Here is a 17,330-nt window from a genome sequence, read left to right on the forward strand (position 1 = left end):
TAGAGGAGCTAGCATGAAGGGAGGTGCTGTCACTCTCCCCATGATCAGTCTTCTTTGGTTTTGTCAGAATTCAAGACTGGTGTCTAGTGGTACCAGGCTTTTTTTTGTGAGACTGGGGATTAAGCCTAGGTACACTTTACCACTGAGCAATACCTTCAACTCTTTATATTTTGAGACAGGGTTTTGATAAGCTGAGGCTGGCTCTGAACTTATGATTCAACTGCTTTAGTCTTGAATGGACCCAGTGATACCCCATAAGTCACCTCTGATTCCAGCCTTTGGTACTAAGACAGCAGGACACTATGACCATGTGTCTCCTAAGGGATCCCACCTCCTACACACCAACTATTCAGAGTCCCAACCACAAGTCCAGGTGTTTCAAGCGTACACGCTGTCCTGGTGGCTTTCAGAACTTTCATGGGGAGGAGGCAAGCACAGGCTGCATCAGGGTGCTCTGGATGAGCCATGCTGTACCTTGTAACCTGGCAGGGAGGCCTTCCTCAATAGCTGGCAATGCCAAATGGGCCGTCTGCCCCCTGGCTCAATTTAGGTTCTTACCCAATTTCTGGCCCAACAGGAAGTCCACAGAAAATTCAGAATAGCTCCTGGAAACCAGGACCCTTCTCCTTAGTCTCAGTTCTGGCCTCCCCTTCCTAAACAGAGTTTCAGAATTGGGGGAACTTCTGGTTTGAATCTGAGATAGAAATTGGGCCTTTCGGCCAGGTGCGGTGGTGCATACCTGTAATCCCAGCAGGATGGAGAGTTCAAAGCCAGCCTCAGCAATGGTGAGGCGCTAAGCATAAATACAATATAAATAAAATAAATAAAATACAAAATAGGGCTGGGGATGAGTGCCCCTGAGTTCAATCCTCAGTACCAAAAAAAAAAAAAAAAGAGAAATTGGACCTTTCCTAGACCCTCTTTCCCTAAATCTGAGATTAGAAGGTGGCAGTGATTTAAGACCCAGTTGTGCCACAGTTTCATGGTAACAGGAAACTATAGTTAACTCTATCTACACTCCAACCCGAGGCTCCAAATTGGTCCACTTTGAGTGCACGTCCATGACATTCTCCCTACCTGCCTTCCCAAGGGGCTGCCTAGCCCTGTGCCCCACCCAACCCTGGCCCAGGGGAATCTCCTAAAGCCCACACATATTCAGTTCCAGGCTTAAGAAAGCCCCATTTCCCCAATCTCCTAGGGTGATTCCACCTTTCCACCCAAGTCCTCCCACATGACAAAGTGAGTCAGGGTGGGAAGGGGCCTCCATGTTTTATTAGGGATACGGCAGAAGCAGAGGCTGGAAGCAGAGCAGCCATGTTTTTAACAACAGATAAATTAACCGTAGTGCAGGTTGAGGGGTAGGGATTGGGCCAGGCGCCTTAATAAAAAAAAAAAAAAGACAAACAAACAGACCCCAAAGACATGGGGCAAGGGAGGGCAGCACCATCCAGACAGCAGGGAGAACCAGGGCAGAGAGAGAAGGCAATGTGTCCCCTTATCCCCAAGCTCCAAAAGCAGGGGCCTCCAGAATGGCCCCATGGAGGCTTTGGGACAGGGGAGCAGCCAAGTTGGGCAGAGATGGCACAGCTGGTGGGCAGAAAGCCCAGCACCACAAGATGGCTCAGCCTGAAGCGGGAGCTGAGACAGTGGCTTTGAACCCCCAGTCCCTTAGAGGAAAAGCCTTATTCTGGGCGAGTGAAGGAACCAAGGGTGGGGTCTCTCCCTGAGCTGAGCGGGGCCATCTCCTCCACAGCAGCCGTGGGCAGTGGGGTGTGCCAGGGACTTCTGTCAACTTCTTCTCCACCTGTATCCTTGGTCCCTTCAGGCAGGGCCCACTGGCTCTGAGGCATGGGGCATGAAGAGAGTGGGTCCAGTCCGTGGTCCCCAGATCCAGAGGGGGCTGTGGTGGGCGCAGTCCCTCAGCCCTGACTCCCACAGGAGGAGAGTGAATCATAGAGCGAATCGCTGAGGGACTCGGAGGTCTCTAGCCCTGGAGCACCCCCACTGGCCACCCTGCCTTCTTCACCCATGTCCGAAGTGCTGGGAGTACGACTGCCCCCAAATGCTGGGCCCTGGGGTGTAGAGGCTGGGCGGCTGGGCTCCAGGTTCCGCTTCCGGTCCACAGGCAGGGCCTGGAAAGGAGGTACTGCTTGTAGGACATTCCTTCCCACCTGTCAGCCTAGCTTGTGAAGCATGGACTGAGGGACATTCTGCCCACCTGGTGGGAGGTGCTACTCTGGGTCCACCCCTGAGAGGGAAGTAAGCTGAAGATACAACTATACACAGACCTACCAAGGCTCCAGGGAGTGATGAAAATCCTTCCCCCAAGAAGGGTGGGTGAGCTGCCAGAAGGGCATGGAAGGGGTTCTCCCTCCACCCTCCTCCTGGGCAGTGCTGGACCTCCTGGGATATGCAGGACACATGCTGTACTACTGTGGCCTCATACCATTCCCTCCTGCCACTTAGTCCTCTTCTCATTCCCCTTCTTCAACTCTCACCATGGGGGTCCTGGGCAGCCCCTCCAATTGTCGGGGTGGGCACAGGAAAGGGTCAGAGGAGCTGCCAGCTGCCCTGGTATTGGGGAAGGTCCAGTTCTTGGCCAGCTGCACAGGAGGAGGAGGGCCTGGGTCTTCACAGGGATCTGTGCAGGAATAAGGGGAAGGTGGATGGAGCTGTCCAGTTTCTGGGGATGTCCCATTCACCCTCCAGGACACTCACCATCAGGACAGGTCTGATGGCCCCGATGGCCTGGAGTAGCAGTAAGCAGTGCAGGAAAGGCTGGCATGCTGGGGTGCCGCCCACTCACTAGCAGTTCCTCTATGCCCGGCACCTCCCGCTCTAACGTGTGAGCACGACGGGGGACTTTGGTAAGGGCTGGGGGCCGAGCTGGGGGCACTCCTGGTGTAGGTTCCAGCCGTGGTGGTTTGGTCTTGGGAAGATTCTTGCTAGGGGTCCCATTGTTGCCATGGTCTGGGGGTGGGAAGGTCCCAATGCCACTGTCCAAGGTTCGTGTCAAGGAGCCACAGGCTGGGGAAGAGAGAGCAAGCACGTAGAGGATGTTAGATGGAAGCTCTGCCCCCTGCCTCTCCTCTAGCTTCCCACCCCAGTCCAGGCTCCACTCCAACACTCAGGGCCTCCTGACCCAACATGCCCATCCCACAGAACCTGCCTGTCCACCCCCAAGGGTCCTAGGCTCAGAGAGGTATCCTTGATGGTAAAGGGGAGTTTCCCTTCTGTGCAGCCCCAGAGCCCACTCAGTGTTGGTCCCCACGATGGCACTTTGGGCCTGCATCTTCCATGGTTGCAGGAAAAAGTATCCTCAGCCCGGGTCCCACCTACCTGTGAAGTGCGAGGTGGGCACTGGCTCGGCCAGGCTGTCTTCTGAGGGCATCTCTTCCCGATTCCCTGGCTCATTGCTCAGCTGTGCGGATACAGGAGACCTGGGTGTCCATTCCCATCCCTCCTCCAAACCCCACTGTGCCTCTGGGAGTAGGAATGTGAGTATGGGAGCAGGGGAGTAGGAGCATTAGGGCCCTGAAGGATGGCTGTGGTTGCAGGAGCTCTGGAACCCACTCTCCTCTCCTTAGTTCCCCTTACAGACCACAAATGCATCCAGTAGCTCCCAGGCCCAAGAGAAGGGAAACCCTCCAGAGCCAGGCCAGCTCCAGCCCCAAGAACTTACCTTTCCAGAAGGTTTTCCACAGCCCTGAAGTGGGCCCACCAGACCATTTCGGGGCCCACAGGCTGGCCAGGGACTTTTGGGGTCAGAGGACACTGGCTGGAAATCACCATACTCAGGCTTAGGCTCCCGCCAACTCTTGGGTGGCAGCTCCTTGCCATCCACCCTGGGTAACAAAAGAGGTAGGTGAGAGAGGTGAATACTCAGAAGACCATACCAGCCTCTATGGTTTGCTGAGTGTCCCCCAAGGATTAATACCTCATTGTGAGGGATTAAGAGAGTGGAAACTTAAATCTATGGTTTTTAGAGGCAGAACCTTTGCAGGTGTGAGATTAGGTATGGTCATTAGGGTGGAGCCTATATGGCTAACACTGGTGGACTTACCCTGCCTGCTCCCCCTGAACTTCTTGAGCACACTTGCCACCCAAACCTCATACTAATAAGACCCAATGCCTTCAGAATTTGTTTTATCAGCCCAGAAAGTGCAATCCCGGAGTGGGTTTCTTTTCTAAACAATGAACCCCCCCTAGTGTCAGGTGTCAAAATGTAAGACAAGAAGGGGACCTTCCTTGTTGCTGGAGGAACACTTTCATTAGCCTTGGTTAGGCTCTAGTATTCATTTAACTCCCATATGTAGGCACCTTAGGCCAGCTCATCTGACATGAGACAATCCAGAAAAATATGAGTTAATTCTTTTCAAATGAAAACTGGTCTCAGCAAGTCTTGGTGATAGCCAGCCCAGCAGGGAGGGGAGGATGGCTGACTTCTGATTTGAGTCCTAGATCTTTCCTCCAGGCCAGGTCACTAACCCCAAGACATTCTGATAGCATCCTATCCCTTCTGACCTCTGGGAAGCCCTAACTGCCAGAAGGGCAGTATCAGGTCCAGAATCAGGTGTGTCTGCTGAGCATCTGCTAAACGATCCCAGGTCCTCACCTGTTGAGTAGTTGTTGCATGAAGGTGTCGGCGCCTTGGTACATACCGGCCAGCTGGCCTTGCACCTGCCCTAGACCAGGGCTGGGTGCTGCGGTTGGACCCCCAGGCCGTGGGCGGGCCCTGCTGCTCAGGTAGGCCTTCTCTTCTTCCAGAGCCCGGCGCAGATCTTCTGCCTTAGCCATCAGCTTGGAGATGTTGAGGCTCTCCGCCTCCAGCTTTCGGGCTTCCACCTTGACCTCCTTCCGGAGTGGAGAGCCCCCACTAGCGCCCTCCTTGCTTTTGGTGGTCTCTGTTCTGCGGTTCAGTGCTGGCAGCTTGCTCTTCTTAAGGCCGAACCAGCTGGCAATGCTGCTGGTGTTGCGGTGCTTGGCCTCAGAGCCTGGTGCTCGTTCCTGCCCCTGGAGCCGCAGCACATTCTCCTCGATGCCCTTCATCACCTTCTCCTCAATGGCTGAGTGTGGGGCTGGCCCCTCAGGTCCCTGGTTTGGGTCAGTGGGGCCAGGCACAGGGGATGTGGGCTGGCCCGTGGTGCTACCACAGTCGGCCCAAGGAGGTCCCTTCCCCTTTTCAGGCTTGGGCGGCTCCTTGGTGACTGGGGGGACCCCAGGTCGGGGCACCACCTTTGTGGGTGACTTGGAGGGTAGTTTTGTAGGGCTGCTGTGAGGGCTCTTATTGGGCTTGCCCAGGCTGGGGGCTGAGGTTGGCACTTTCGCAGGGGTGCGAGGCACCTGGGGACACAGGGCCCCTGCCAGCCGGCTCTTGGCCAGCTCCACTTTGGTGAGGCAGCTCCTTGGTGAGACAGGCTCCAAGTCAATCCGGGCCCCCATGGAATGGGATGAGTAGACTCGGGCCCCAGGATCCCCAAGTCCAAGTCCAGGTTCCTGCTGCTTCAGGCTGCTAGTGCCTAAGGCCACTGCCCCCCGCAGGACTCCCTTTGCTTCTGGCTGCTCAAGGGGTCTAGTGGTGGTAGGCACCATATCTCCAGTACTTTCCCCTGACCTCCCTGGTCCTCGGGTTTTCTCGGTGCCAGATCTGGCAGGCAGCCCATTTTTCTCTGTGCCCAGGGGCCCCTCAGGGCCTGTTTTCAGTTTTCCCAGGGCTGCAAGTCTGTCCCGCAAAGGCGTGTAGCTGGTATCCCCAGGTCGCCGCCCTGACCCCTGGCTGGGCTTCTTGGATGAGCTGCTTGGGGTCCTGCGGCTGGGATGGGGAGACTCCGAGCCTGCCTTGTCCAAACTCTTCTCCTGGGGGCTCCCATAGGGGCAGGATTCTGGGAGGCAAGGGCTGGGGGGTACTCCAGGGCTTCTGAGGACCTCAGGAGCCTGTGGTACCTCCAGAGTCAGTTGTGGGTAGGTGGGCACCTGCAGTGGGGATGGAGGTGGTTCTGGGGAAGGCCCTCTAAAGGTGCCCCGGGAAAGGTCCAGGATGTTTTCATAGCAAGGAGATACCACTGGCCCTGGGGACAGTGTGGTAGACAAGGCTGATTGGGGGGGTCTGAGCTGTGCAGAGTCTGGGATTGTGGAGCAAGGTGAAGGACTGGTGGGCAGGCCCTGTGCCCCCTCTGGGGACAGTTCTCCTCCACCCAGACCCCTGCGGGCCAGCAGTGGGGAGGGGCTGCCATCTGAGCCACTATTGCGACAGGGGATTCGGGAGTTCCGGGGTAGCTGGGGGCTGAGTTGGGGGCCTCCTGGGCTGGGAGTCTTCTCCGAAGCTGAAGGCAGCTTGAGAAATTTGAGACCTCTGGCTGGAGAGGGCAGAAGGGGTCCTTGGGCTTCTCCAGGAGAAGGGGGCCCAATTTGGAGCTTGCTTTTCACCTGAGATGAGGAGTGGGGTTGGCCAGGCCGCGAGCCCAGTGGGGCATCCCCTGCACCCATGAACATACTGAGGAAGGGGAGGGGCCCTTGGCCCTCTGAGGTAGCACCAAAGCCCAGCTTGTGGGCCTCTGGGGTACCCCCACCCCAAGCTGACTTAGGGAGGCCTTTGGACTTGGATAGCTGCTGGGGCCCCTGGTCTGCGGATGATGGCTGCCCAGGACCTGGGTGGTCCCCATTGAGTGGGCCTGTAGCCCCAGCCAGGAATGCCTGTAAATAAGTCTCCGTATCCTCAAGGAGCTGGCCCAGGTTCAACTGCTTGCGGGCTAAGGCACCCAGCAAGGTGTCAGGACTAGGTGCCTCATTGGGGTCACCTGCCTCATCAGAAGAGGAGGAGGAGCTACTGCCTGGAGCACAGTGTGAGCCAGAGCTAGTGCCCTGGGCCTGTGGTGGGGCCCTGCTAGGGCTCCAAGGCCGCCTGGTACCCTCTTCCTCCCCTGGTTCCCCCAAGAGGCGCTCCCAGTGCAGCAGGCTTCCTAGGTTACCAGGTCCAAGTAGCAGGTAGGGGGCCCAGGGCAAAGGTTCAGGTTGTGGTGGGCCACACAGCTCTCCATTGAGGGGCTCTGGAGAGCCTGGACCCTGGCTTGGAGGCCGCCAGGGTGTGGCAGGTGAGCACAGAAGCAAGGGGTCAGTCTCTTCCAAAGCTCGAAGCACCTCCAAAATCTGGGCTTTCTTCCGAAGGAATGGGGATAGGGCATCTAGTGCTGGTGGTGGGGTGGCCGGGGGACCAGGGCCTCCTGGTCGCAGCTGCTGCTCCCAACACACCTGAGAAGGAAGTGAGGAGACCTATATAGTGGGCATTCTGGTCTAGGCCCAGGCCCTGAGTTGGGCATAAAAATATGCCAGAGACAGGGCTGGCCTGGTTGTATGTCTGTGACCCCAAAAGGAATTCACAGCTCTTGGGGTATGATGGCTCAGTTTCCTCAAGTGGTGCTCAGGTCTGGTTACCCCAACTTGTACCTAGCACACTTTGGGCAGGGTAGTCACCCTGAATCCCCTTCTTACTTATCCCAGCCTCCTAGCCCTATTGCTATTTGGATTATCAGGGATAACCAGCTATAACTCTGACATCTATGCTTGCCTCAGCAGGGAGGCCTGTCCATTTTTCAGGTTCCAGAAAGAACGGAGATTCAAGAAGGGGATATGATATGGCCAAGACATAAGTCAACGTAGGCCAACCCAGGCCTTCTCTTTCCAACTAACATGCTGGCCTTATCCCCAACAGGAGAAGTGGACTGGGGATGACTCCATGAAAAACCTTCTCTGCTGCTATCCTGCTCCTTCTTTGTCTGGAACAGTGGTTAACTATATCCTCTCTGGAGTCAGACTTTGTAGGTTCAAGTCCCAGTTCTACCTAGCAATATGACCTTCAACAAGCTATTTGACCTATAAACTTCATGGTGTCATCTGTAAAATGAGATGGTAATTATGTTTAAACTAATAAAATAAGATAAAAGAGCCCTAAGGTGACCTGCACAGTGCCTGGCATGGAATGAGTTCCATAAGTGTTAACTATGACTCTCACTGCATTACTAATGCATTTGCTCACAGGCCATGGGTGGGGGTAGGGATCTGTTTTTCTTGGTTACATGGCTGACAGCTGAGGGCTCCCACTTCCAGCCTGGACAAGAGTCTGTGCATGAGAAACAGTCCCCCTGTGTTTTGTTAGGAACCAGCAGTGGAGTACTGACTGACTAGCCCCTCTCCAGGGAAGCCGAGACCACTATGCCCACCTCTCCTACCTCTCTTTGCCCAGCACAGCGACCCAAAGGTAAAGAGGTGGCTGTTCCTTCAGCGGCACTCAGGGAGGGGGTGGCTGGTGGCTCTGATGGTGGCTGAAGTGGAGTGAGTGGGATCTGTAGAGGGAAAAGGAGAGTTAGCACAATGTTGTCTGCCCCTCATGAAGCCAGGCCTTCCCTTCCAAGTGTGCCCCTTATGGTCATCTCCAGGCCTAGTTTCTGCTGCTGCCACTACCTGCTGGTGAAGAGGAGCCTCAGGAGACCATGGCAGAGGGAGGTGGGACTTTGGGGAGAAAGACAAGTACCACAGGCCTGGAGGGCAGCTGTGGCTCTAACCCAGGGTGCCGATCTCCAGCACTGCTCTGCTTTTCTGGGGTGTTTCTTCCCTATTAAAAAGGGAGTTACCATGAAGGTCTCTTTCTGTTCTATCTACCTGTTATTCCAGCAAAGCTGAGGCTGATAATCTTAGAAAAAGATGGCAGGGAGCCATTATTTCTGCCTCCTCAACCTGGTCTCATCTATTCTGAGGATTGCAAAAGTAGGATTTAATCAAGGGCCACTTTTCTCAGTCCTTGAGAATGTTATTTCCTCTTCCCAGTCATCTCAACTGATTATGAGTCAACTTTAACCCTTCTCTCACCCCAACTCCCCACAGTCTTCAAACCTGGTCTCTGCAGCATCTTTCAGCCTTGCCTCTGGCCATATGCCAGCAGTAACTTCAGTCTGAATCTTCCCACTTCTAGCCTGGATGCTGCTGGGCATTTCAATCAGTCTCCTTGACCTGATTTGGTGGCCTTTCCACCTCCCATGCACAGGCAGCCTAAAGCATCTTCTTTATCTTTTTTTCTAAAGCACTTTTGTGCTCAGTGTGCCTGCCACTGCCTGAGGAAACAAGTCGGAACTCCTGTGGGGCTCCCGGCCTGGCCTGTAGGTTCCCTGGACATGTCTTCCCCTGATACTTGTCTGCAGCTTTTACCACTCACTGTCCTTTCACCTATCTTTTGTTCCTGCCAAGCGGAGTAGCTTGCCACTCCCTAGGCTTCCCTGCCTGCAGATCCTTACTTAGGCTCTTCTTCCCACAGGAAATCCCTTCTCCTCAACCACTGTGTCACTCTTTGAGGCTCTCCCATCAATCCAGGCCAGGTCCAAAGTTAATTCCCAATAGGAACTTTCCCTAGTCCTTCTCTGAGGGCCTGTCTCCCTCCTGGGTGGGCCCTTGGACAGAAGCACTGTCACATTCAGTTTTGTAGCATGGCTGTCTATAGACCTCAGGGAGTCATGAGCACCCTGCACAGGTCACAGCCCCTAAGGCCATGTGATTCAGTTCAATTCCATATGTGTTGGCAAAGGCACTGCTCACAAATAGGAGCTTAATTAGCATTTGCTCAAAGGAGCATTCATCCCAACAAACATAACTTGGAAATCACATTAATGATAAACAGCTACATTTATTGATTACATGCTGGGTCAAGCATTATATATTATCTCATTTAATCATCACAATATGCAATACAGGTATTTTCATCCCCATTTTTGAAGAGAAAAAAACCTAGTTTTCCAATTTAGATAATCTGTCCAAGGTCACACTTAGCTAAGAAGTGGCTAAGTTAGGGATCTAACCCAAGCTTATGAGGTCAAGGTTTGCTCTCTTTTCATTATGTCATGCTAGCTCTGGGGAAGATAAATCTATTGGTCAAAGTTCTAAAAGGCCCTAGAATTCATTTAGATAAAAAATAAATGATTTAAGGATGCTTAGTCCTGTCATCAGCAGTCACTCAGAAGGGGTAAGCTTGGCTGGTGTGGTTGGGCCTAATGGGATTTCAGAGTGGGCCCTTCAAAGCAGGGACAACTGTAGGGCAGGGAGAACTACAGTCTCCACTGCTGATTCAGACCCAGTTCTGCAATGTCTGGGTGAGATGGAGGCTCCAGAAACATCATGTTAACGAGAGGCTTCCTCTGCAGGGGTGAGGCCTCCCAGTGAGTGGAAGGACTCCCTGCTCAAGAGCTCCCTGATTTATAACACATAGACACAAATTCAGTCAGACACATAAGCTCCCACACACAAGGAAAGTGCTTCTCTTCTTGTCAAAATGGGGGAAGAGGTTGGCTGCCCTCAGAAACAACCTAGTGTTCCCCTTGGCCACCGGGAGCTGCTCCCAATCTCCCCACCCCTGCATCTTAACCACATCCTTGGGAGTTCCTGACAGAGTAACCTCAAGGGACATCTTGGCCCAGAATTCATTCCCAGGAGTCTCCTGCTGCTCTGAGGAAGGCAAGAGTCAGGGCTAATAGCAAAGACCACTAACTGTGAACATGTGCATACAACAGTGACAGATGTATGCCACTATGTGTGCCCATAGTTATCAAGGGTGAAGCACCTTCCTGACTGCTCCATGATACCATAAGCCCTGGGCTGCCTTATGTGTGGCTCCACCCCTGCCCCTGGCCAGGAAGCACACATCAGTGGCCAAAGGAGCCTCTTGGGAGCTTGAAATAATTTCACTTGCAGTCTCCACCCATCTCCTCATCTCCTCACACAGAGGCAGGAGCAAGTATGAACCTTCTCTGTCAGCAAGAAGGGATGCTGCTCAGCTGGGTGGGGAGCAAGTGGGATGTAAGGGCCAGCCAAGCTTGCAGGGACTCAAGTAGTTTTCATTCCATCTAAAGTGTAAAACCATCAGGCTGGGCAGGCCTTCCTGTGATGGCCACAGACCCCAGCATGAAGGGGGATGGATGATGGCCTGCTTTTCTGTGTGTATGTGAACAAAAATAGCACTGATGACTTGGGGCAGCAGGAAGCAGACTAGGAGAGGGCGGGAGAAGTGCATGTGCCCACCTGGGGGAGGGAGCCTGTTGTGAGCTGGAGTTTCTGCTGAAACAGGGCACTCAGCATCTGGTTCTGTCGTTCCAGGTCAAACACTCTCTTCTTTAGCTTGATGCACTCCTCTCGCAGGTCCTGCACCCGCCCAGGAGGCAGAAGAAGCGAAGGGAAGGATGGTGGGGACAGGAAGAACAGAATGAGCACAGCAGATCCTGCCTAGGAGCCCAAGGCACTCGCTGGGCATGTTCTTCTCCTGCAACCTCCTGCAAGGGATCTGAACCTGCCTGTGTGCAAATGTAGACTCTTTTGAGGATGGTAAGTAGTTTCTAAGGTTTGCTACCCTGGAGGGAGGTAAATCCTATTCTCTTTGCCATTTTTCCTATCCCTGGAGCCAACTCTGCTTCTTAGAAACCACACATCAAAGAAGGGTGTATTTCAGATGAAAGACAACCTTGGAGTCAGAGTGGCCCTTATGTCAAGAAGTGATCCACTTATGCTCATGAGTAAATATTTAGATCCTACTTATGCTCACAACATCAATATTACTTTGAGAACCATCACAAACTGGAGAAACCAGTTGGGACCAGGGTAAGGGGAGGATGCAAATCCAAACTAAAGTTACCATAGCTTAGAGACCTGGCTTTACTCAGTCACACCTCTGCCTCCAGGAAGAAAAGTGTGGACCTAACCAAAGCAGGCAGAGGGGGACAAATGGAGGAGGGGGATAGGTCGACTCCTCCAGTTCCTAGTGAATGCTTTAGCTAAGCTGGCTCAGGGGTCCTGGGGAAGGGCTTCACCATGTGCACTCAGGGCCTTTCCCCAGAGCAGCTGGGCTTAAGGGTGGGAGTGTTTCCTGTGGCCACTCACCTTCTGGTTCAGTAGTGCCTGCACCACGTGGTTAGCAACCTGAGGACAGAAAGCCCCAAGACTGAGCAGACAAGCCATGCCTCCCCACCCCCGACCCCAGGACAGTCCTACCACAGATCCCACAGACCTCATCCAGGCAGCGCTCATACGTTTCCCGCTGGTTCTCATTGGCCTGGGCCAGCGCAGAGTTCTCTGCCTGCAGGAGTGAGGGAAAAAGAGGGTAAGAAGGAAGCTCAGGGGACTGTTCTTCCGCCAGAGCAAATTCCTTTTGAAGAAGAGGAGAAAAGGAATCCAATAGCTACAGTTCAGGTGGGGAGACCTGCAGAGGTGGACCATGGGTAGTAACTTTAGTTTGGAGGACAGAGGTGAGACAGCTGGTTTTCTGTAAAATCCAACTTTAGGCAGTGAAGCTGGGGGGCTGAGGAGACATTGTGACCAGGGGGACCTGAGTGGGTAATGCCAAAGTAACTTTTAAAAAATATATATTTTTTAAGTTATACATGGGCACAATATCTTTATTTTGTTTATTTAGTTTTATGTGGTGCTGAGGATCGAACCCAGGGTCTCATACGTGAGATGTGAGTGCTCTACCACTGAGCCACAACCCTAACCAGCCAAAAGTAAAACTTTTATTTCCCTGGGAGGTAGACCCTGGAGGCTGGAGGGAAGAGGACAGGGACTTAATGTGGCAAGGGATTTGGTTTGAAGATCCACACCTGTACTCCAACTCCTGGGTCATCAAATCCCTTCCTCCCATGCCTGCTGTGACTATTTGTTGCCCTACAGCCAGTAGAGGTATGAAAGCAGGGGAGAAGAGAGCATTTGGGGGTTAGGACAGCCCATCCTTGTGCTGCCACTTGGGCTGGAGAGCTTTAAGAGCCAGGAAAGGGCTTCTTGGAGGAGCTCTGTTGAACAAATGATCAGTCTCCTCCAGACTGTCTACAGGGGCAGAGAGGAAGCCTCCCTGCACCCAGACCCCACACTGAGCTCAGCGGGAGAGGCAGCCCTGCCTCCCTGCCCCCTCAGGGTTCTGGCTTGCACTCCCATTCCACACACCTCCAGCTCCCGCAGCCGGTGCAGCAGCTCCTGGCAGGTGCCTGGCTCCATGATGCCATCACCACTCTCTCCTGGCCTCAGGTTTCCAGGATCCCCGGCTGGCTGGTCCATGGCCTCTGATGTCAGGCTCTGGGAACAACTGAGAGAAACCCCAGCAGGCTACTCCAGGGCACAAGAGTGAGGGAGGAGGACAAAGATGAAACTCTTCCCTAGTCTCAGAATTTAGATAGGTATGATCTATATGCTACAGACATTGTTACAAACTCACGGTCACCCAGGGAGATTCTACTTACTCTTCCTGTCTCGAGAATAGACCATTGTTTTAAAAATGCCTGTACTGTCTGATCCTAGCATAGGTCAGACAGACACTGAGCAAGGGACTAAAAATCTTGAATTCTCTGCTGGTATTAGCCTCGAACTGGCAAGTCAATCTGTGCCTCTGTGTTCCCTATTTACAAAATAACACCCCAAATCACCTAATCTCAGTCAGTACTGACAAACAAAAATATTAGGTCTGTAAGGGTGATTAGAAAAAGTTAAAACAAAACAAAACAAAAAACCCAGTCTTAGCTGTGGGTACAACGCATGCCTGTAATCCCAGCTACTCAAGAGGTTGAGGCAAAAGGATCACAAGTTCCAGGCTAGCCTCAGCAACTTAGTGAAAACCTGTCTCAAAAAAAGACTTAAGCCACATGACTATTATTATTCATAATAGTAGTAGTAGTAATACTAACACTAATACTTCTAAAATAATATACATTAATATAATAGGTACGGGTAAGACAACTGGGATTTTGTCCAGGGAATCAGAGGTACCTTGCTTGAGGCAGGTCTCAAGTTATTGGGGCCATGGGCCAAAACCCTGGCTTTGTAGCCAAAAGGCTCTAGCTGGCTCTGCCCAGTATAAGCTGGGTGAACTGAAAACTTGCTTGTTTTGGTCATTCACTTGGTCAACCAACTGATCTTCAGTTTCCTAATCCTGAGAAATGGGCAGGGCTTCCTGACAGGGCTATTAAGAAGTCAAATGAGAGCACTACGGTCTAATACCCTGAGATGCAACCTACAAAAGGGTCAATATGACTGACTCAGGCTCCTGTGAACAGAGTTGTCAGAGAGGCTTGGTGTGGAGACCCAGCCCTGGCTCATTTCACTTGCCAGATGACCCTGGAGCAACGCCCCTCTCCCTGGGCCTCATCTCCTCCTGGATATAGTGGGAGGTGTCCTGCTTGCCTCCAACACTCCCTCTTCCAGCTTCAGCTGCCCTAGGCACCCAGCACCCTGAGAGGTATAGAGGGCACTGCCAATGACCAGCTTCTCTACACATGCTGGCCACTCTGCTGGGGACCTGACACCACTCCCTCCCTCCCACTTGGCTAGACCTTCCTGTTCATTCCTCAGGGCTCTCACTTTAAATCTGGATTGGGTGCTGCTCCTGTGTTAATTCTGTAATAGTCCCCATTAAGCTGTCAGCTCGTAAGGGCAGGGACATTGTAGTCACTTCTCTGTCCAAACCCACACTCCTCCCAGTACGATACCTGACATTTAGGAGACAGAGTAATGATGAAAAAGCCTCATATGTCACCAACCACACAAATACAGCAGTGTTCTGACCCACACTGTGCTATGTGATCCCCCTTCAGACACTTGCCATCATTAGTTTTAACTGACTAGTCTTTATCTTCCAATTGAGTTTCAATTTCTCTGTTAGAAGAAAGCACTCACTTCCTTCTGCATAAAGATTATGACTTTTCCAGCCGATGGGAAGCCATTCTTGTTGTAAAAGGGTAGATACCCTTGTATACCACTGACTACTCCATTGCTTCTTCCATGTCCCACTGAAGCCCCAACAAAAGTGGCTTAGAGATTTTGTACTAGAAAAGAGGGGGGCCCTCAGCAGGTCATCTCCAGGCATCTGAACCTCACTCTTGTCTTCTGGAGTGGGACACAGGGATACCTCTCCTACCTCTAGTCCCCCTCTCCAGTTCCCATCACCACCATACACAGGCTTCAAAGGCCTTACCTGTCTCTGCCCCTCACCTAGGCTGGCACGTTCACTCTGGCAGCCAGTCACCTCATCTGGGGAAAAACAGAGGGAGATGTCAGTCATGTACTTTTCAAATATTTACTGGGCTCATGCTGTGTGCCAGGTGCCAGGGAATAGGGGCAAACAAGTCCGAAAGCCCTGCCTTTATGTAGCTTCCACTCCACTACTGTGTGAGACAGACAAAATACAACACTGGGCATAACTAGGCACCAAGGGATGATAATTAGGCAGAGACCTGAGTAAAGTCCAGACGAAATCCCAGGATGGAAAAAGCACTCTGGGCAAATGGAAAGAGCCACTACAAAGGTCCCTTGCTCCTTAGCCAGGAGTTACTCAGTTAACAGGTAGAACTAACAATCACTCATGGTGCTTTACTGACTTTCCAAACATGCTTGTCTTTAATCCTCATGACCACAAAGGGAAGTAAACACCTATATTTTTAGAATTTGTTTATTTATTTATTGCAGGGCTGGAGTTTGAACCCCCAGCCTCATGCTGCTGGACAAGTACTCTACAACTGAGCTACATTCCCAGGCTAAGGCCTATATTTTTTTTAGATGAAAAAACTGAGGAACTGTATCTCATGTACTGCATGGTGCTGGAACTCTTCTTTTGCAATATGACATCTGAATCTCCTAATAACCTTGACAGAGGGTACCAGCCTAAGAAAAAAAGCAGGCTCTGGAGGAATAAGACACTGCTGAAATCATATGGCTAGAGCACACAGTAAACTGGACAGGCCTGGATGTCTCTGCTCCTCTGAAGCTTCTCTATACACATCAAGTTATACTGCCAGGGGGCTGGGGATGTGGCTCAAGCGGTAGCGCGCTCGCCTGGCATGCGCGGCTCGCTGGGTTCGATCCTCAGCACCACATAAAAACAAAATAAAGAAGTTATGTCCACCGAAAACTAAAAAATAAATATTAAAAAAATTCTCTCTCTCTCTCTCTCCCTCTTTAAAAAAAAATAAAGTTATACTGCCAGCTTCACAGAATAACCTACATGTAGGCTCCATACAGTCCCAGGGCCCTGATGTAGAGACTTCTGGAGCTTTGCAGTTGGATAGATCTGGGCTGAAATCCAGACTCTGAAGAAATCTCTTTCCTTGCTTATAAAATGTGGGTAAAGATACTTAGTTCAAAGAGCAGTTGGAGGATAAAATGAGAGAATGGATGCAGAGCAGCCAGCATGACCTCAGTAACTGGAGGCTTTTCATATTATGGTGAGCTGACATGGGATTATAATAATAATTTTCATATTATGGTGAGTGCCAAGCCTGGGGTTGCTGTGGAGCCTGATGTTACTCTCAGCTGGCACACAGGCAACACTGGGTCCCAGCTCCTCACCCTTAGGTCTCAGTTAAAGGGGCACCTGCAGATCTCAGGTACTACCCAGCCTGCCCTGCCCTCTCAGGCTCCCTCCCCAAGTCTCCCCCAGCTCACCAGCCCCATGGTGGACCCAGCCTTCATTGTCTCTGCCTCATACCCTAGAAAGGAATTGGCTGGAGGTTTTGAGGCCAGAGGTAACGGGCAAAGGGAGAAGTCTTCTTTCTGTGTGTGTGTGTGTGCATACCACAGTGAGAAGGGGGCTTCTGAAAAAAATAAGAAAAGGAAAAACTGTGTAATACTTATTTTTAATACTCTACAACAACTGAAAGTTCTTTTGTTTTCTGATATGGTAATAATGCATTGGATATAACTTGCTTTGCTCTGACATTATCAGGTTTGACAAATTTAGAAATATACAAGTCTGGGAAAGAAAAATAAAAGAAATTCAAGAAATATTTCTTTTCCATACAAATAGGGTGAGAACCAAAAAAGGCCTCAGGTTGCCTCTACCATTCAACCATTTCCACCCTTGCTCCTCAACTCTGGTCTCTGGACATCATCTTCTCTCTTCAGTGAGTAACTCCCACTACCCTAGACCTGGCTCTAGTGATCACTAGTTTTTCCCTTGATTCTACACTATTTGTTTCCCCAGAGGCAATTCCCAGGAAAGAGAGGAAATCGGGATACATATGTTTATGAGCATCTATGTGCATTGTGGAGAATAAGAAAGCTGGAAATGCAAAGTAAGGAAATGGAACAAATAAGATCCAGAAAAGAATAGAGCTAAAGTTAGGGGAAGTCCCAAGTTTTGTGTTCTTCACAAAAACAAAACAAAATTAACACAGGATAAAGGATAAAGACAATTTAGTAGAATATATTTTCCTAAAATAATAACTAAAAAAAAAAAAAAACCAAATAGATAAGGATGTGAAAGGTAAAGATATGAAGGCTAGCTGTGAATATTTTTTTTTTTTTTTTTGGTGGTACCAGTG

The 17,330-nt window shown here is 51.4% G+C and overlaps 1 protein-coding gene across 5 annotated transcripts; it reads right to left on the bottom strand.

Moving 5' to 3' along the window:
• Positions 1 to 1,250: 1,250 nt before the first annotated feature.
• On the bottom strand, positions 1,251 to 17,327 carry Nckap5l (NCK associated protein 5 like). 5 transcript variants are annotated; one of them, XM_048802689.1, is made up of 13 exons: positions 16,453 to 17,327; positions 14,987 to 15,042; positions 12,967 to 13,105; positions 12,038 to 12,106; positions 11,911 to 11,949; positions 11,059 to 11,178; positions 8,217 to 8,339; positions 4,616 to 7,248; positions 3,683 to 3,845; positions 3,340 to 3,421; positions 2,719 to 3,027; positions 2,499 to 2,641; positions 1,251 to 2,132 (listed from the first exon to the last, which is right to left on the bottom strand). In XM_048802689.1, the coding sequence occupies exons 3-13, from the start codon at positions 13,075 to 13,077 to the stop codon at positions 1,920 to 1,922; spliced, it is 4,005 nt and encodes a 1,334-aa protein (XP_048658646.1). In that variant the 5' UTR covers positions 13,078 to 13,105; positions 14,987 to 15,042; positions 16,453 to 17,327; the 3' UTR covers positions 1,251 to 1,919. The 5 variants fall into 5 exon arrangements, with proteins under 5 accessions (XP_048658646.1, XP_048658647.1, XP_015348814.1 ...); XM_048802690.1 differs by having other exon boundaries at positions 12,967 to 13,125; XM_015493328.2 differs by lacking the exon at positions 16,453 to 17,327 and having other exon boundaries at positions 8,226 to 8,339; positions 12,967 to 13,125; positions 14,987 to 15,064.
• Between the last annotated feature and the right edge of the window lie 3 nt (positions 17,328 to 17,330).

This window comes from Marmota marmota, unplaced genomic scaffold (genome assembly GCF_001458135.2).
Source record: "Marmota marmota marmota unplaced genomic scaffold, marMar, whole genome shotgun sequence".
Taxonomy (NCBI): Eukaryota; Metazoa; Chordata; class Mammalia; order Rodentia; family Sciuridae; genus Marmota; species Marmota marmota.